This window comes from Ostrea edulis, chromosome 1, assembly GCF_947568905.1.
Source record: "Ostrea edulis chromosome 1, xbOstEdul1.1, whole genome shotgun sequence".
NCBI lineage: Eukaryota > Metazoa > Mollusca > Bivalvia > Ostreida > Ostreidae > Ostrea > Ostrea edulis.
In genome coordinates, this window is record NC_079164.1 from 67,396,496 (window position 1) to 67,417,933 (window position 21,438).

At 35.1% G+C, this 21,438-nt stretch overlaps 1 protein-coding gene across 2 annotated transcripts; it reads left to right on the top strand.

The window, feature by feature from the left end:
• Positions 1-3,177: 3,177 nt before the first annotated feature.
• LOC125646462 (protein BANP-like) lies at positions 3,178-21,005 on the top strand. Of its 2 annotated transcripts, none has more exons than XM_048872791.2 (11): positions 3,178-3,889; positions 9,314-9,507; positions 9,678-9,769; positions 10,572-10,777; positions 13,330-13,376; positions 15,683-15,769; positions 16,981-17,056; positions 17,293-17,456; positions 18,672-18,895; positions 19,414-19,584; positions 19,706-21,005. In XM_048872791.2, exons 2-11 carry the CDS (start codon positions 9,318-9,320, stop codon positions 19,823-19,825), a joined length of 1,377 nt encoding a protein of 458 aa, XP_048728748.1. In that variant the 5' UTR covers positions 3,178-3,889; positions 9,314-9,317; the 3' UTR covers positions 19,826-21,005. The 2 variants fall into 2 exon arrangements, with proteins under 2 accessions (XP_048728748.1, XP_048728740.1); XM_048872783.2 differs by having other exon boundaries at positions 3,179-3,939.
• Positions 21,006-21,438: the final 433 nt, after the last annotated feature.

The window sequence follows — 21,438 nt, forward strand, 5'->3', positions numbered from 1 at the left end:
TATGGTAAAACCCATCGCCTTGTATGGCTGCGAGATCACAGGGGCTCGGTTGTCAGATATTGAAGTTTTGCATGATTTGTGTCCGAATAATAAATTATATAAATAAAATCCACCACCAAAATCCGCTTTTTTCGAGGTTTTAAAAAAGGTGTATCATGTGTAACTTTTTTTAATGTACACATGATACACCTTTTTTAAAACCTCGAAAAAAGCGGATTTTGGTGGTGGATTTTATTTATATAATTTATTATTCGGACACAAATCATGCAAAACTTCAATTTATTATTCGGGAACAAATAATACAAAACTTCAATATCTGACAACCGAGCCCCTGTGTGCGAGATATGGGGAACAGTTTCAGCACGCATGCTGGAAACAGACAGAGATTTATATGATATCTTTAAAAATTGGGAGGTAGAAAACCTGAATATTAAGTTTTGTAAACATCTACTGGGTGCCGGTAAAAGAAGTACTAATATTGCAATAATCTCTGAATTGGGTAGATATCCTATGTTCTGCTCTATAATCCGAAGTATTTTACTATATTGGCATAGACTTGAGAATTGCCCAGAATCATCCCTGTTATACAGTGCTTATACAGAGAATATCAATCTGAATTCATATAATATAAATTGTTGGTACAAAAACATTAGTTATTTTAAGGGGAAAATGGACATTTTGGTACCCAATTGTAAAAATCTCAAATTCTCATTTTTCAAAAAACAAATGAAGAATCAGGTACGGAAACAATTTTTACTTTACTGGTCAAAACGACGTGAAGAGGGTCAGAAATCAGGAAAACTCACAACATATTTTTCGTATAAAGAAAATTTTACTATGGAAAGTTATATATTTTTAGAATCCCTAGAATTAAGAAAAACTCTATGTAGATTTCGAATTAGTGCACATGACCTTCGAATTGAAAGAGGAAGATATGAATTTACAAAAACCAATTCTGGCCAGAAGATTTCTTTAGAAAGAAACAAAAGAATATGTGAATTATGTAACCTTAATTGTGTAGAAGATGAATTTCATTTCCTTACTGATTGTCCATTCTATGTTGAAGAGAGAAATATGTTTTTTAATGGTATATACAAGCTCAACAAAAATTTTATCTATCTAACAAATAAGGACAAATTTACTTGGTTGATGATTAATGAAGACAAACCAGTAATTGTCAAATTGAGTGAATATTTAGTGCAACTTTCAGAAAAAGAAGTGATGCTTTAAAACTGCAAAAATCATTATAGTTTATTATTCATATGTTGGTATAATACTGATACTGTCCATTTACTTATGTATATACATGATTAGCAATTCCTATATGTATGTACTTGTTTCCCCAACATGCTGCATCCACATGCAGTTTGCAGTCTATGTAACCTGTAGTTAATGTTGTAAACTTTCGTTCTTTTTTGAATTTCCTTCTTTATAAACTGTCTTATTGTTATGCCCTCTGGCCCCAAAATTGAAATAAACTTATCTTATCTTATCTATGCCCGCAAACTTTTAAAGAAAAAAGAAGAGATGAAATTGAAAGTATATAATAATGAATGGTAATCTTCACAATCGCCAACGCACAGTCGCGGGATAAAATGTCAGGGGCGTTGGCAAGTATTTGACATTGGGAAGGCGAACTGGATCGAAAGGGGGGGGGGGGGTGTGTGTGTCTAACTAACATGTTTTGACTTAAATTCAGATTTCCATCCGGATCTTGATATTCTTTTCCTATTTTGTCAATGTCGTAAAGACACCACCTGTTGATACTTATAAGCCAGACCCCAGTATCATGTAACAAACTCAGACCTGTAAAATGTTCATTACTTTTGAACTGAAACTCTGAACTATGATTTATATATTAAGACGACAATTCAGCATTACGTGATGCAAGAGCATATTGAAGATATTTTCCTAGAGCAGCCAGGGTAGGTGTGTGTTGTAAACCCAACAACTGAAGTAATTTATATGAACTTGGCGATTTGTAGTAGTGTTTTTGATTGTATTTTTCCCTTAGAGAGGAGTATTTAGGATATTGAAGGATAAAATGAAATTCATCTTCAATTTGTTGGGTGTCAAAAACATCACATTATCTATTTCGCCTGCTCTAACCCTGGTATCTTACAGTTTCAATATCTAAACAGTGCGAGGAAAGTGTAATGAGAGTGTAGTGAGAGAGATCTGGGATTTATTTTAAAATGTTGTGAATGGTTGGATTCTATAAAAGTCATGATGTACAAAGTGTTTATATAAAAACAATATTTTGAAGAGTTTTCTATGAATGCATTACACACTAATTGTAAATATGTGTTTAGAATTGTAACCATATACATATATATGGAACGTTTGAAGCAAGATGGGGTAAATAAAAGAACACAATTCTGGATTCTTTCTGCCGAAACAACGCTTAGGAAATAAAGATATATCAGGTTTATTAATGCTTGTTAATCCAAATTAAAATACAGGAATATATGTGACAAAGGTAAGAAAAAAAATATCTCAACAAGTTGTTTTAGACGTTGAATTTTAACTAATTTTCAGTATTTTCCTTTAATTTATATGCTCATAAATTCTAATGTTTTTCGATAATTTTTTTTAATGGCTTACAACCTAGAATCATTAAAACTTCCCAACATCGATTGACCAGTTAATTAGACATTGAAAAATTTGCAGCACATGCACCCGCACTTACGGCAAGGAGGCCCCCAATTAGATTATGAAGCCCCTTTTGTTGTTTACACCCGCCAGGTACAGGTATACAGAAAACATGTACACTGTACATCCCATTTGGGCAACATCATGTTACATGTCGCTCCATTGACCACAGATCCCACTATACTCGTCGCTCCAATGAGTAGATATCGCCGTTACAAATCTTTTTTTTTTTTTTTTATCAAATTATTGGGGTGGCGACCGCCGCCCCCTTTGCCGACGCCCCTGAAAATAGTCCCATAAAATTTTCCCAAAATATTACAGCCAAATAACACACATGCAGATTCGCAATGTCAATTTTTTTTATTCGAAATGCATATATTTGATAAAATCCTTCCTCAGGACAAATGAAAAAGTTTTACTTATAAAAATATAAATGGTAATTTATTTTAATAAATTAATTATTTGCTATGACAAACTAAGAAAAAGAAGATTTTGCTGCGGCCAGGACTAATATGCTTCCGTACTATACATATATTGTGTTCTTTGTGATAATAAATGCTTTTATAGATCGGATACCATGGACAATTATTTGCAGGATTTAATAGTGGACGGTGCGCAAAGAACATGAATTGATTATACTTAGATTCTTCCTAGTGTCCTTTATACATGTGAATTAGTTAAAGAACTGTAGCTATCGGGGCGGGGCGGAAGCTCCTAGATTTTGCAGATTTTATAGGGCTTGAAATATATCTCCTATGTATTAATTTTTACTATTGTCTGTCATTTTTAATAAGGTGAAATTAATAAAATGACGCAAATTTAAGGTGTTTTTGTTTTTTGTTGTTTTTGGTTTTTTTTTTGGTTTTTTGTTGTTTTTTTGTTGTTGTTTTTTGTTGGGTTTTTTTGTGGAAAAATGTAAGTTCTTCCTATAAAAGCAATTTCATTAAATCAAAAGATTTTGTCATTTATTTCTCCGAGAGTGGAAGGAATTGATTCTTTTATCGTTTCCATTAAAGAAATAAAATTAGATAACTGTTATTATAAATTTAATCCTAAAAAGAGCTCCGATTTTTTATGGTTGATATTATCAGAAATTTTACACCGAGTTCCGTATTATACGAGGGTGTTAAAATACTAAGTAGAACAGCCTAACGAGAACATGCGCAAACATCGTTCTTTCTCGCAATTTACCGTTGAAGACGCCATTATCGTTCTCCGAGATAGGGGCCGAGATTTGGTAATAGTTCGAGTTTTACAGCGCCAAATAATATCAGCACGTGTGTGAAGGTACTTTAATCTTTCAAAGAGCTTAATGAATGAGAAAAGTAGGGGTAAACTGGTTACAGTAATTCAACGAAGAGAAGGTCACGATCGGTCGACTTGCAAACATTTTTTTCAATAGCAAGCTGTAACCGCTGTCAAAACAACATCGTCTGCTATAGCTACCCAATGCCATTTCGAATTTCCTCAGGGGGATAGAAATAATTTATTAAAATATTAGGTCTGTGTACAGTAATTTTTTGAAACACGGAAGTTGACATCAATGTCGACCTCGCGAAAGTTTGAAAATTGGGAAGTTTAATGTTGGCACACGTTATGCAATCCATCAACTTCAACTTAACCTGTCAACAGCCAAGTTTTCAAAAGACGTGGATCTTAATATAGGACACTTGTAAACATATGAAGAGTTAAAGACTGATAGTGCATTTTGATTCACATGTATGTATATATATAGAGAGAGAACGTGAACAGATATGCACATCTATTAACTAAATCAGAAGATCCATCTCACAAATTAATATATTGAAACAGGACACGTCAGAAGAGTCTACCGAAATTAAAAGTATGCACAAACTGATTTTCAAATGAAATAGAAGGTGATATTTCTTGATTGCCTGTAAAATATTATAATATATGATACTAAAAGACATTTGCTATTTTAGTCCATGATTTAGATTATAAAATTCCCCAATTTTGTTCACCTTTAGATAAGGAACAATTTAAAGTTGATCTGAAGATAGTGAAATATTTTACTTTGTGGTTAGATTCATTATCAATGATAAAGCATGATGACATATGCTATTCACAAAATAGTCAGGATTAATTTAGTTTTTTTCTGTCAATAAAATCCCTTTTCTTCAGTTATATATATGTAACATTAATGGATGCTTTTGCAAGTCCATGGTTTGAAAAATAAATATTCTAGCAATATCTATAGTGTGCCCCCATGAACACCAATGACTGTCTGACAATGCCTATATGGACACAATTGAGTAGAAACTCTCTAGGAATGTTGTACCAGTTTAACTGCAGAGCTTTGGGCCAGTTGTTGCAGAGTCTGAGGCTGTGGTTGTCTTTAGCCTATCCAGTTCATCCTATGCATAGGGCACAAACCTGGTTATTTGAATGGCCAAGGAAGAACTTGTTATCCTTGCAGAACATCATATGTTAGATGAGCAGTATGTAGTCTGGCATTGTCATGTTGGAATACTATGGGATGCTGCTGCCATTGCTGCATTATTGGAACTATGTGTCACTGTTACATGCAGTGTAGGACTTCATCAATATATCGTTGAGGCATCAAAGTACCTTGTATGTGAACTAATACTGTCCTGTCTAGTGATCAAACGATAGTCGCCTGACAATATGATTGTTGATTGTTTTTTGGCCCTTTAATTCTGATTATTGATTCCATTTTTCATAATCAATTGTCGCCCAAATACAAACCCATAATAAACAAATAAACTATGTATGCATGCATTAATTAATACATTTGAAAAGGGAGAAGGCTTCGGATATCATTATCATGGATATTGAAATCAATCAACAACCGTGAAGTAGTGAACTAATCCAAGATTCCTCTAACTCTTACCCTCACTTTTATATTGTGATGTGTGGGGGAATCAGAGGAGTATCAGATTAATTGATAACTTGATATATATCCCTACCCAGGGAAAGTCATATAAGACGTCTGAATTTTTTTTAGGTTTCTTAAAACTAAAGCCAATCTGGATGCAATCTAATTAAGATTAGATCTTTGATCCGCTCATGCAATCGCTACACAGCGATTGCATGAGCGGATCAAAGATCTAATTTTAATTAGATTGATCTGGATGTCAAGGCTATAAAAAAACCCACCCATTTCATTCCTCATAAATAAGCTAATAGATGTGTCCATGTTGCATATATCCTTAAAACTAAAAAGAGAAATAACCCCAAAAATAAAAAACAATTATTATCATGTAAATACCGATTATATTGATCGATACAGTTCTTCCAGTTTTGACCGATTATTGATTATGAAATGTTTCAACACTAGTCCTGCCTGTATATAGAATATTGCTGCCCACATCACGATACTACCCCCTCCATGCCGGTCAGCTTCCTGGATGCAATTTTGAGCTAAAGGTTCACTTTGGTGTCTAGACACTCGTGAGTCATCCATTAGCAGTAAAAATTGAGATTCATCATTGATCCAAACTGTCCGTCAGCATTGCCGCGGCCATTCTCTATGAGTAAGCGACAATTGAAGTAAGTTCTGGCAATGTTGCAGAGTCAGAAATGCCACAAACAGTTCTGCGTGCTCTAATCCTAGCATCCCGTAGTCAATTGAGAACAGTCTGATCTGAGATTCTGCGAATCCCAGAAATGGCAGATGCTGTAGAAGATGCTGTTGTGATTTGTTGACGAGGATGAAGCGATCCTGTGCTGCTGACGTAATGTGTGGTGTGCATGATCTATGACAATCATTTGTTGAACTATGCTGTTGATATCTGCTCTAAAGACAAGATAGTGCTTTGTGCAACAGTGATATCTCCAACTGCAAGTTGTGACATACCTGCTTCCAGGCATCCAACTGTGTTGAGCATCGATCATTAAGTGCAGCATTTCTCAAAAAGTGGTTACATTTAAAAATGCAATCAAATATTTAAAACCTGTGTATTTGATATACTACTGGTGCCTGAATTACATTCATTAGGAACGTGCTATAATCATGAGTTACAGACACTGATTTTAGGATTTTATGAAAACCTGTTTTATTGTCCTCAAATTCTATGGAATATCTATCCAGTAAACAATAGCATTAGCTGTAACAAGGAGTAATCAGGCAATTCATTCAAAACCAAAAAAAGAAATTCAGTAAAAAAAATTACTACTATACATTTTTGTATTTAATCAGTACCGTATATACTCGCCTATAAGTCGGTCCGCCTATAAGTCGGTTGTATTTTTTAAGGTTATTTTGTAGGAATTTGCCATTGACCCGCTTATAAGTCGGTACAAATTTTTGTCAGATTCGGTTGACAATTTCAAGTCAATGCTCTAGTGTTTTTACCTATGTTTCAACAAATATTTTGAGAAATTAATAATTATGATCTGCTCAATATCCAAGCCATATCTATTGTTCTATTATGGGCATGATCCCTTGTTACCTACGCAATTATGGTCTCCTAATTACCAGTACCTGACACCGTGTTTACTTGGTGGCACGCGCCTCGCGCAAACTGTTATTGTGGGATTCCGGTATAATTCATTGTATCAACAATAAAGTTTTTAAGAGTCAAGAATGATGATCTAAATTATCAGTTAAAAAATATTCAGTCTGTTATGAAATATATATTCAGCCGGTATACATATGAATATTTCAATATTAAATCAGGTTCGTAATTCAATTTTACCGATAAACGATAGATTAGTTGAATTGAAAGTATTAGTTATCGGTATATAAATAATTTTTAACTAGATAAAAATATGTAAATACTTGTACTTTATACATTATTTTAAAATACACAAACAATACAATATGTCTAGATATTTGTGAACAATAATCATTTGTGTGGTAGTCCATGATAATCGTCAGAGTTGTTTAAAAAACACTACATTTCGCCGCCCAGAAAAATACCAATCTTCTTAGGACGCGCCTATAAGTCAGCCATAGAGTTTTGGACCAAAAATTGACTCCCAAAAATCCGACTTATAGGCGAGTATATACAGTATCTAATAGTTTGTTATATTTTGCATGTGACATTGTGTACTAAATCTATCTATCAATTTATCTATCTATCTAATTTATCTATAGGCATTGAATTTATCTAGTATAATTTGAGAAAGATTTTTTTTCAACTTGCATTATATATCTAAGAAAAAAAATTCAGTTAAGCCATTTTGTTGGTAGCTAAAGATATTGGCAGTTATAGAATACATGCATGTGGAATATATTGGCTGTTATAGAATACATGCTTGTGGGGCAGACATTGTCTTGATCTGTGTTCAGTTTTCATGAGAATTTCCTCTGTGAACATGTGTTAGTTATACGAGCAGCCTTTTATTGCAGGCCTGCTGCCACACTGCACTCCCTGTGAGGTTAGTCTGGTGACACCTGTAAACAGCATGTTGTTTTTAGATTTGTGGATTGTGTACTAGTGGTCATCAAGTACATGTGACAACAGCTTGTTAATATGTTTCCAGAGAAGTTACCCTGGAGAGTCATTGGTCCTAAATGTATATTAATTGAAATGTTTAAGCCAGAAGACTTGTAATGTCTATGCAAATGATTCCTGAGAATGTAATTGGGTAATAAATGTGAACAAATACCTATGAGTTTCACAATGAAAAAGTCACATTCTGCATATATTGTATTGTAAATACACTTTGAAAAGTATGTGTTGCTACATTTAATTTTGTGGTTTGTTGTAGGATAATGTCCTGTATGAGTTGCTACGTTTAATATTGTGATTGTTGTAGGATAATGTCCTGTATGAGTTGCTACGTTTAATATTGTGATTGTTGTAGGATAATGTCCTGTATGAGTTGCTACGTTTAATATTGTGATTGTTGTAGGATAATGTCCTGTATGAATTGCTACATTTAATATTGTGATTGTTGTAGGATAATGTCCTGTATGAGTTGCTGCATTTAATATTGTGATTGTTGTAGGATAATGTCCTGTATGAGTTGCTACGTTTAATATTGTGATTTGTTGTAGGATAATGTCCTGTATGAGTTGCTACATTTAATATTGTGGTTTGTTGTAGGATAATGTCCTGTATGAATTGCTACATTTAATATTGTGATTGTTGTAGGATAATGTCCTGTATGAATTGCTACATTTAATATTGTGATTGTTGTAGGATAATGTCCTGTATGAATTGCTACATTTAATATTGTGATTGTTGTAGGATAATGTCCTGTATGAGTTGCTACATTTAATATTGTGATTGTTGTAGGATAATGTCCTGTATGAATTGCTACATTTAATATTGTGATTGTTGTAGGATAATGTCCTGTATGAGTTGCTACGTTTAATATTGTGGTTTGTTGTAGGATAATGTCCTGTATGAGTTGCTACATTTAATATTGTGATTGTTGTAGGATAATGTCCTGTATGAATTGCTACATTTAATATTGTGATTGTTGTAGGATAATGTCCTGTATGAGTTGCTACGTTTAATATTGTGATTGTTGTAGGATAATGTCCTGTATGAGTTGCTACGTTTAATATTGTGATTGTTGTAGGATAATGTCCTGTATGAATTGCTACATTTAATATTGTGATTGTTGTAGGATAATGTCCTGTATGAGTTGCTACATTTAATATTGTGATTGTTGTAGGATAATGTCCTGTATGAGTTGCTACGTTTAATATTGTGATCTGTTGTAGGATAATGTCCACCGGGGACAATAGTAATGATGGAATGACTTCTGTGTCAACTGCATCGTTGGTGGTAGAACACATGCCTCTGACCATCAGCCAACTGACCGACAATCCACAGACAGAAGGGGTCATGGCTTCAGATGGTGTCTTGACCATTGCAGTGGAGGCCAATAACTCTGTGCTACAGGAATCATTCTCTGGTACAAAATTTATTGATATCATAGCACTGATTCAAATTTAAGTTACTTAGTCAACTGAAGCAATATGCTTGTTCATTCGTAACAGACTTATTTTCAATGCTCTAAATAGACTGGATATTTTGTTGCTTTATCTATTTATTTATGATGGCTACTTTTGGTATATGCTGTAGGCAGTGATCAAGATTGCAAAGAAGAACCTCCAAGCAAGAGAACAAGATATGATACAGGAAATGGAGAGCTTTCTCAAGACCAGTCTATCAAGGTTTCACATTCTCCCTGATTAGAAAATTATTAACATAAGAAACATTTGTACAAGGCACAAATAGAGCTTATTTTTTGCAAACATTGATGTATAAGATGACTGAAACCAGATTCTATTACAAACAGTTGTGCAGATCATGATTGATTGATTGAATATTGTTTAACGTCCCTCTCGAGAATATTTCACTCATATGGAGACGTCACCACTGCCGGTGTAGGGTTGCAAAATTTAGGCCTATGCTCGGCGCTTATGGCCATTGAGCAGGGAGGATCTTTATCGTGCCACACCTGCTGTGACATGGGACCTCGGTTTTTGCAGTCTCATTCGAAGGACCGCCCCATTTAGTAGCCTCTTACGACAAGCAAGGGGGTACTGAAGATCTATTCTAACCCGGATTCCCATGGGAGATCATGATTGAAACCAGATGTTACAAAGCATGGTGTAGTAGATCATGATTGAAACCAGATTAATTACTCAAAGTGGTGTGGATCATGAATGAGCCAGAATATATTACTAATAGTGGTGTAAATCATGAATGAAACTAGATTCTATAACAAAGAGTTGTGTAGAGCATGATTAACAGCAGATTATACAAAGGTGGCATAGATCATGAATGAAACCGAATGATATTTCTAAAAGTGGTGTAGATATGAATGAAACCAAATTCTGAAATCTGTTATTCAGTGGCAGGGAGAAGGGAATTTGACAGTGTGCAAATGATATGTTGTTGTCCATATGACATATTTTGTGAAGTAATGCTTTTCTCTCCAATACTCATAGTACAATAAATATCAATTTTCAGAGTCTCCTGTTTACAATAAACAAAGCTATCTGTATGAGATTAGATGGGATTGAGAACAGCATAGAGATTCTGAATGGTCGGACCAAGTTTCTGGAGGAAAAGCTGGAAGACCTGATCAGCCATATAAAGGAGAATTCCAGTTCAGACCAAAACACCACCCAGACAACTCCATCAGTAGGCTCCATAGTTCAAGCACAGACCAAAGGGTAAGCAAACCAGAGAAAAAACGAGGTCCCTTTCCCAGTCTTTTAACTAGACCACAGAAATCTAAAAATGAGATGTGTCGCTGGCAGTGACTTTCAACATCTAAAGTCATACAGGCTTATTAGTTTTCCAAATTAATTAGGGCTGTTCCAGAAATGATCAAATGGGGGGGTCGGGCGGCAAATGATATTTTTTTGTGTGGGTGGTCGTATTTTTTCATATTTTAATTGGTCTGTGGTGGGATTGTTAATAAAATATTTATTATGGGTAGTGGGTAGTTTCTATTGTTTTATTTTGTGCTACGTGGGTGTTGAGTTTTCAGAATATTTTTATTGTCGCTCTTGTCGTGTTGGTTACAAAACGTCGGAGGGAAAATTGAAAACGTGCTTTCGAAATCGAAAGTAACATAGAACTATTCGAGTTGTCGCTCTTTGCAGCGCATAACTTTCCATTACGGCACTCTTCAAATTAGAGGCGCGTTTAATAGGGTCCCTTTGGACGTGATGGCGGCGAACTCTGTTCTGTAGATTATTACAGTTTACAGTGCATCGATTTTGGGAATATTTTGAAACCAATAGGTATTCCGTTTTCTAATAAAAATAGGCAAACCTTAGTTGATTTATACGAGGGTACCGATGCGTTATATTTATCAGTCGGTGTGATGGTGATATAGAGGCCTCCGGGCGCGGGCTACATTAGAAGACGAACGATTCGTGGAAAAACATATCCATACCCATTTCATGATAATAGCATCGTTTGGACTCCCAATCTTTCCAACATTCCCGCCATAGATGCCTTTGATTGTTGATGTGACATCGTTTCTTCAGAACTACTGTGATACAATGTCGCACAGGCATTACCGCGTCATTGACTAGAATGTTTGTCCCGAAAACCTCGCGAGATTTGTACCGTTTTCATTTTAAAAAATATTTTTGTGGTGGGTCTGCTTAGTTTTTTTTTTTTATTAGATGGGTCATTGTAAAATGAGTTTATTAATTTGATGGGTCATGGGGTAATTTTTTATTTTTTTTTATGGGTGCTTGGTATATACAAAAGGTGCCTCCCGACCCCCCCATGTATTTATTTCTGGAATAGCCCTTACTTTATTTCTGCATTTAGGCTGGGATTTTTTTTTTTATTTGTGTCCAATGTTACAATATTAAAAGCAAATTTGCATGTGTGAGAGATGTGTGATTATGCCTATACATGGACTGACTTGCTTCAACATAAATCATGCCTGTACACAATATTTGAGTGTTTCAGGGCTCAGCTAAACTATTAATTGGAAGCAAAGTGACAATAAGATGCCACTAATTTCTTCTTCTAAGAAATGGGGATCTTACTGTTTTGTTTCAGTCTTTAAACTCCCCAAATTCCACATATAACGATCTTTCAAAATTTTGTGCTTTTCAAACTTATGCTTTAAAATTGTATTTTGATTTTTTTATGAAAAACTTACTTTTGAGTCGTGTACGATCTACTGATATGCAAATTATAAGATCTGTTATTGTAACGATCGACTCACTGATAAACAAATTATAAGATCTGTAATCATAACAAGACAAACAAAGGTGACATTGAATCACAGAACTTGTTGAAATGACAAATGCCTTGATTACATTAAAGGATCTTACTACAGATCCCTTCTGCAGTCCATATCAGACTTTGTGAAAGTTTTTATTTTTATTTTGTTTCACAGGAATGGGGATCATTCTGTTGAGTTTCTACATTTTATCAGACCACACTATAATATTTATGTTTTACATAATGTGTCAGGTTACTCAGGTACTGCATACAGACAGATATATTATTCCAAGTATCATCTTCACTTGAATATTCATCACAGTATTTATCGTTTTCCCCCTTGTCAAAGAAGTCCACAAGAATGTCGGTTTCTATCCTATATGTTTTGCATTTCCTCTTTGCCATCATTGTCAATCTCTGCCACCATTGTCAATCTCTGCCATCATTGTCAATCTCCATGACACATTCTGCCTTAATTTTGGCATCCCTGCTATGTCCATATCACCCTCAACATACTTTAATTTGAAATACACGAAAAGAGAGAATTGCATACCTTTTGCACTTATTTGAAATCAGACACTATGTTATTGAACCAAAATGATATATATATATACTAGACATATACAAGTGCCTTTATTGCATCAGAAATCAATGTCAAATGAAAATTTATAGTTTATTGTGAGACAGATGATTCAACCTTGATAAGCGTGGATTCCAGGTTTTTGTTTTACCATTCTGACTCCAATATTACCGGATAAATCCAACTGTCCGGTGACTTTTGGATTGACTGCTACATGCAAAAATTGAAAATTCAATAGTGTGTAATTCTTAAAGAATAATTTTTTGTGAGATGGTAATGACACAGCATGTTATCTCATTTAGAATAATTCATATACAATTTGATCTCCTGAAGAAAAGAAAATTATTGATGAACACATTCATAGGAAGAAATGCTCTTTCCCTTTCTCTTGGAAAAATTTGACTGTTCTTATGATGGGAGGTACTTCATATTTTACGTATTTATTTTCAGTGCTGTTCTAGTAGGACTTTCACAAGGGGCAAAGGTTGAATCACAGAGTAAGTACTTTGCCAGTTATTTTGTGGTCTCTGTGTGTTTGATTATAAAGCAGGCAGTGTGCCGACAAATTAAATGATGTGCTGACGTACATTCGAATAATTATTGTACACAGGATTTCATGTTATTCGCACAACAGACATCAAAAAGTGATTATTATTTTTAGGTCACTTGAATTCATTCAGGTGACCTATTACTATCTGTTTTTGTCCGTCGTCGTGCGTTAACATTTGAACATTTTCAGCTTCTTCTCTGAAACCCCTGAACCAATTTCAACCAATTTTGGCATATAGCATCTGTGGGTGGAGGGGAACAAAAATTGTGAAATTCGTGGTCCCTGCCCCCCTGGGGCCTGAGGGGTTGGGCAAAAACCATCAAAATGAGTGTAATTTTAAAAAATCTTCTTCTTTACTCCTGGACATCAAGAAGCCAAACTGTGGGCATAATTATAATGAGCGTTGAGCCCTCTACCAAAATTGTGAAATTCATAGCCCCTGGGGCAGGGGTTCTTGTGTTAGGGTGGGGCTCTATTGGTCATATAGTGAAAATGTAGAAATTCTTTGAAAATCTTCTTCTCTGTCTCTGGGTATTAAGTAGACAAACTAATAGCATGGTAATGATGACCAAGGATACCTCTTTATACCCCCCGCAACAAGTTGTGGGGGGGTGTACTGGAATCGGTTTGTCCGTCCGTCCGTCTGTAGACGCAATGGTTTCCGGGCTCTAAAGCATTATCCTTTCCACCTACCGTTACCATATTATATATATGGACTACCCATGGGATGAAGATGTTCCCTATTGATTTTGGGGTCAAAAGGTCGAAGGTCAAGCACACTGGACATCGAAGTAGCAATATGGTTTCCGGGCTCTAAAGCGTTATCCTTTCCACCTACAGTCACCATATCAAACATATTGACTACCCATGGGATGAAGATGTTCCCTATCAATTTTGGGGTCAAAAGGTCAAAGGTCAAGCGCACTGGACATTGAAGTAGCAATATGGTTTCCGGGCTCTAAAGCGTTATCCTTCCCAACTACAGTCACCATATCATACATATGGACTACCCATGGGATGAAGATGTTCCCTATCGATTTTGGGGTCAAAAGGTCAAAGGTCATGCGCACTGGACATCGAAGTAGCAACACTCAGAAAAGAGGTAGTTTATACCTATTACCAACACCCTTTGGGAGATTGGGGTAAGCGAGGGGTATTCTTAGTGAGCATTGCTCACAGTACCTCTTGTTAAAAATTGTGAAATTCATGGCCCCTGGATCAGGGGTTCTGGTGCTAGGGTGGGGCTCTATAAGTCATATAGTGAAAATGCATTATTTCTTTGAAAATCTTCTTCTCTGTCCTTGGGTATTAAGTAGACAAACCAATAGCATGGTTATGATGAGCAAGGATGCCTCTTTCAAAATTGTGAAATTCATGGCCCCTGGGTCAGGGGTTCTGGTATTAGGGTGGGGCACTATTGATCATATAGTGAAAATGCATTTTATTTCTTTGAAAATCTTCTCCTCTGCTGCTGGGTATTAAGTAGACAAACTAATAGTATGATAATGATGATCAAGGATGCTTCTTTCAAAACTGAAATTTATGGCCCCTGGGTCAGGGGTTCTGGTGCAAAGGCAGGGCTGACCACATAGCTATTCAATGTTTCTTCCATCCAAAAGTAAAATTCTTATATTTAAACACAAACCTAATTCAAACATTGGAAGGTTGTTACATGATACTCAGGTGACTTATAAGGCCCCTGGGCCTCTTGTTATTATTTAGAGCGTATGATTACATTTTCTCAAAAGAATGCTTTAATACTTTAAAATCTATGGCTTACTATTAAAGCTTTTGATTACATTTTCTCTATTAAATGTTTAAATACTGTGAAATTTATTGCATGCTAAAGCTTATGATTGCATTTTCTCAATAAAATGCTTTAATTGTTTGAAATTTATTGAATACTCTGTACATGTGTGTGTATAATTGTCAAATCCGCAAGAGCTGGCTCAACCTACTTGATATTGGTTTTGACTGGCTGTATAAACACAGACAACCTACTTGATATTGGTTTTGACTGGCTGTATAAACACAAAGACAACCTACTCCATATTGGTTTTGACTGGCTGTATAAACACAGACAACCTACTTGATGTTGGTTTTGACTGGCTGTGTAACACAGAGAGAAGAATACTGTCCATTTTATTGTGGAAAAAATGCATATCGTCAGTGTAGTTTAACTGGGAAAATTCAGTGGAATATAAATATTACAACATTTATATAACAATATAAAATGATCAATGAATTCTGCAGGTCCAATGAATGGCATGGGAGGAGTGGAAAGCATACAAAACATGGGACTTGGACCTAATGTGACTCTGATCACATTGAACTCAGAAGGTATGTGTAGAGAAATGGATTTACTGTTTTGATATCAAAACAATATTGATAATGTAGTATTATTAGCTCACCCGAGCTGAAAGCTCAAGTGAGCTTTTCTGATCGTCTGTCGTCTGTCCGTCTGTAAACTTTTTACATTTTCGACTTCTTCTCCAGAACCACTGGGCCAGAAAAGCTGAAATTTACCTGAAAGCTTTTTGACACAGTGCAGATTCAAGTTTGTTAAAATCATGGCTGCCGGGGGCAGGATGGGGCCACAATAGGGGATCAAAGTTTTACATACAAATATATAGAGAAAATCTTTAAAAATCTTCTCAGAAACTACTGGACCAAGAATCACAAATCAATCATCACAAAAATACAAAAATAGGATGGGATCATTTAAAAATCTTCTTCTCAAAAACTACTGGGCCAAGAAAGTGGAAATTTACATGAAAGCTTCCTAACATAGTGCAGATTGAAATTTGTTAAAATCATGGCCCCCGAGGATAGGATGGGGCCACAATAGGGGATCAAGTTTTACATACAAATATGTAGGGAAAATCTTTAAAAATCTTCTCAAAAACTACTGGGCCTGGGAAAGTTGAAATTTACATGAAAGCTTCCTGACATAGTGAAGATTCAAGTTTATTAAAATCATGGCCCCCTTGGGTAAGATGAGGTGACAATAGGGGATCAAAGTTTTACATAGAAATATATAGGGAAAATCATTAAAAATCTTCTGATGAAAAATCAATGGGCGAGAAGAGTTTACATTCACATGAAAGCTTGCTGACATAGTCCAGATTCAATTTTGAAAAAATCATGGCCCCCGGGAGTAGGTTGGGGCCACAATAGGGATCAAAGTTTTACATGCGAATATATAGGAAAAATCTTTAAATATGAGCAAAGGTGACTCAGGTGAGCGATGTGGCCCATGGGTCTCTTGTTGTATTTAAGATGATTATCATTGATGAGAATCTGAAGATATCAATTGATATTGAATAAATGGTAATGGACCTTAACAAAGACAATCACGTATTAAGTAGCCCCCCCCCCCCCCCCCCTAGAAGAAGTATAACAAGGGCACAGTTGGAGTGGCATTTGCAGCTACCACTGCCCCCATTGACACCTCCCCCTATTTATTTAGCTGATGTAGCGTATTTAGATCTTGTAAAATAATGCTGACTTCTATATATGCAAGTTGATTTTGGTTTTTCACTGATTTGTAGAGGACTTTCCTCATGGAACTTGGCTTGGAGATGAGACAAACCCTGAGATGCGGGTGAGGGTTCCCATAACACCTAGGTAAACATGCGGGCCAGCATTATCTTGTATCCTATTTAATGATATGTCGGTTCTCAAATATATGGACCTCAGTAAATGTACTAATAATATGCTAATAAATAGAAAGTTGCATAGTGGATAACAAATTTGTGTCATAGAACCTGTAAATTTTCATCGATTTACTATCTGAACATGTGTACATACCAATAATTGGTTTGTGTCATACAACATTAGCAATCTCTATATTAATTTTCCAGCGATTTACTGCACATTCACTCCAACTGTCGAACACCAGAGAAAATGGCACTGACAATGTTGGATTATTTATTTGATCGGGAAACTCAGGCAACATCTAATCTCTCAGGAATGGGAAAGTATGGGAAGAAGCAGCTGGACCCATTAATGATTTATGGAATCAGATGTAAGTACAATGTTTATTATTATCCTTCAGAATGATAGTCAATGGGCTGGTCATGTGAAGGGAGACAACCGTGATGTCTTCCTCACGTGCAGGGTGATAATGTGTTGTCTCCCTTTAGAAGATAACTCTAAATGGCTTAAGCAAGTTATCTCAAAAATTTACGGGATCATTAATCAATCAATTTTAATTGTGCCTTCAGTGTCAACATTAATGGTCACAAATAGCAAATGAGAAGAAATATATTCCCATTCTAATGCAATTTTGCATTTTACTTGATGTTTACATTCTTGTTTTGAAATACGTTACAAAATGTTTGCGCTTGGGGTTATGTTTTTGCGTCATTCTACTGTGATGTCACAATCAAAAGCTTTTGCTTGTTTAACTTTCTCAAACCTCAATGTTTTGCTTTCTTTAACATTTACATTTAATAGATGCATGACATTGAGTGTAAAACAAAATATTGCATGTAGTTGAGGGTAACATCGATTTCACCCCTCGAAAACCATTGAAAATTGATCAGAATTTTCTGCAGAAAAAGTTGTTACAAATTAGTTGATGTTTTAAATTAAAAAAAAAAATAGTATTGTACAAGTCAATAAATGTTTGATATTTTTTTTAACATTCAGGATAATAAAACTGTTATGGAGGGAGACATCACAAATTATCAGGTATGAGTAGGGTTATTGCCCTTGAGTGATAACTCAACTAAGACCTGACAATTTGTGATGTCTCCCTGTTAAACAGTCCATAATTGTATATTATATTTGATAGGATACTATATAGATTGAGGATTTAAAGATTTAATTGTTCAAATCAGGATCCCCAGAACAATGGCTATGATGGTGCTTAATGTTTTACATAGGAATATGTGGGAAAGTTCTTTGAATATTTCTCAAGAACTACAAAAGTACAGTATCTCAAATTAATGTGCAAGATCCTCATGGAGTAAAGATTCAGGTTTGTTCAGAACATGACCTTTGGCTCTTATTGATGGAGCCATAAAAAAGATATGAAATTTTACAGAGAAATATATGGAAAAGTCTTTAAAGATCTTATTCTCTGACAAGAACCACAAGGATGCCGTTTATCAAATAAATAGCAATCATCTTCATGTCATGAAGATTCAAGTTTGTTCCCCCCATGGCCTCAGGGCTACCCAGATCTGGGCAACAGTTTGATTGAAAATGTTACTGATAGTAAGAATTTATTTTCCAGGCCATTTGATTCATAGATTTAACATAACAGAAAGCGACTGGCACAGAATCAAACAAAACATAGACTCCAAATGTCGGACAGCATTTCGTAGGAAACAGCGAGGCATGCCCTTGACAGTGAAAGCATTTAGAGGGAAAGCCACGCCTACTTATGTTCAAATGAACCCAGCTGACAATTCTCTTAGTGATGAAGATTCTATGCAGGACTCGGAGCTACATATTAATGTATTAAGTGAAATTTTATTTGCCGCTTGTCTCCTTCAAGCATAAAATATATTGACATTGTATTTTATCAAATATGTGGATAGAGAAAATGATGAGATAAGATGTTAAAAAAATAATATCAAAGATCATCCTTTGAAATGAACTTCAGTATCTATTTTGATTTTTTAAAGTTAAAAACATTATTTGTTATATTTTGTATCTTTTGATAGAGATTACTATGACTCCTTTGCCTGGAGGTTATAAGATTTTACAGTACTCATATTCAAACTCAGCCATGTTTGTTTTGAGTACAACTCTGAGCTAGCTCCAAGCATACTAAAAAAATCTTGAGCTTGTACTCCATTTGAGTATGAGAATAGTTTTATAAAAGTTTTATAACCACCACTTTTGAGTATGAGTATGATTTAGAGCATGAATTCGAGTTTGAGTATGAAAAATGTGCTCAAAAAATGTTGTATAACCTCCAGACCTGGTATTGGTATTCTATACATCTAATATGATATATTCGCCATTTACAGCAGGACCAGGACCTGAAGCACACAGTTGCAGCCATGGCGGGGGATGGGCTTCCTCCCGGGGAGATACAGATTCTCCATGCCACACCTGAACAAATCTCACAACTACAACAGGCCCACCACATACAGATTCTACAGGGAGATCAAGTCATACAAATGCCTGTTGGCGTTCCAGTAAGAATCTCTTTCATCAAAGTTTTTATGCTCCTTAAATGAAATAAGAAGTAAATTCATCTTAAATCTGAATTTCACTGTAACACTTTCATGTACGTGTATTTATATTTTCCTTTCGCAGCTGTCTCAAGAAGATACTCAAAATATGCAAGTGGCTGTGTCTCTACCTCAGCCAACCAGTGTACAAGTTGCCACGGTAACAACAGATAGTGGGGAAGTATTGCAGATCCATCAATCCTAGCAGCCCCTCCAATCCAATCCCATTGGTTGTCTGGACAGACTCTACATACAGCAAACAATTGTGAGAAACTGTCCCTTTCTCCACTCCGTGTGTATGGACAATCACAGAACTGTGGCCTTTTAAAGTTGTCAGCACATCATAGATTTTGCTGCCGTGACAGAATCAGGAAGAAGTGGTCTTGTGTTGTCAACATATTGGTGATGTTTTTCCACCATGACAGTATCAGGAGTACCGTGCCCTGGTTACCTGGTAAAATTCCTCAACGATAATTTTTTGATGTTGGATAATGTTCCTGTGTGTTTTGAATTCCAGATTAATGCACGTATGAATGACTGGAGTATGCTATTAAATTGTATTTCATTGTCAAATGCAAAGGAACAATAGTAAACAAATAGCCTATCAAAACTAATTTTTGTACACCCGTCTTGAAATTAAAAGATTATTCTTATTTATTATCAGAGAAGGAAAAAATGCGTGTTTGTGTACTACAAAAGTGAAAATCAAACTATACATTTACAATCTCCATCCACACTTCCCTTGTATTAAGATGCTAAAAATGGAAAGCTAATTATAGGCAGATGGGAAGCTGTTGGTACATAATTCAGAGTAGTGCTGGAGCATTTACTTTGTTTACATTTATTTTATAACTGAACAGAAATGTAAATGATATAAAAAGTCTGACATGGTTTGATTTTAGTACAAAGCATGTTTTTGCAATGGTCAGGAATAGCTCCTGATGCAGCTAGTCAGAAATTACTTTCTTTCCTTGAAACATTCCACAAATTATATCAATTGTATTAATAAAAGTACATTTTCATACCAGTCCATAGGGCTATCTATTACAGATAGATATTCTCTGAGAAAAACTTTACTGCTTGCATGCAGTTAAGTAATCAATAAAGGTTATTCAAAAAATCTAGATCTGCAAGTCTTAACTGTTACAGCGCAGTATTGTTGTTCCTGTTATTGAAGTTGTTATGGTATGTTCATTGTTATACATGTAGATAACCAATATTATTTATTAAGAAAATGTTTAATACAATGCAATATTGAAATGTACTATATGTAAAATACTCATAATGTTTTATGGTAATAGAGAAATGAAATTGTGCATGTCTAATCTTTTGAGTGACAATGAAATGGAGAAACTTACTATTAATAAAATCCTTTGAAGAGGTTAGCACCTGAGTTTTGTAGTATTGTCAAGTTTTTGGAAAGTACATGTATATGTTTAATTTCTACATGGAAGAGGGAAACTAAAAGAAAGACTGGGGTCATAGTACGATGTATTTGTTTTTGAGCTACAGTGTGTTAAACTTTACCTTTTTGCACTTCAAAATTTCATCGGCACAAACTAGTTGTGTCTGTTGGTGTCAACATAGAATAAGCAATAAGTTAAAAAGTCTTGCTTCAAAATTTAAGGATGGAACTTTTAAAAAGTAGAGCTTATAGATTAATTGATCAATTATTGGCCAAAATAGTACATTTTCATTCAAATTTTGGGTAAATTAATATAAATGTATATTGGTGTTCAGTTCGAAAAAATATATTGAATTTGTTTCAATTCTCGACTACTTGTATCGTATAAAATTACTAAATTGGAATATACATTT

Bases quoted from the DNA above. Each gene is read 5' to 3' on its own strand.
- LOC125646462 (XM_048872791.2), top strand. From the start codon at position 9,318: ATGTCCACCGGGGACAATAGTAATGATGGAATGACTTCTGTGTCAACT. The intron at 13,377-15,682 runs GTAAGTACTTTG...TGAATTCTGCAG, and splicing joins GGCAAAGGTTGAATCACAGA to GTCCAATGAATGGCATGGGA. The intron at 15,770-16,980 runs GTATGTGTAGAG...ACTGATTTGTAG, and splicing joins GATCACATTGAACTCAGAAG to AGGACTTTCCTCATGGAACT.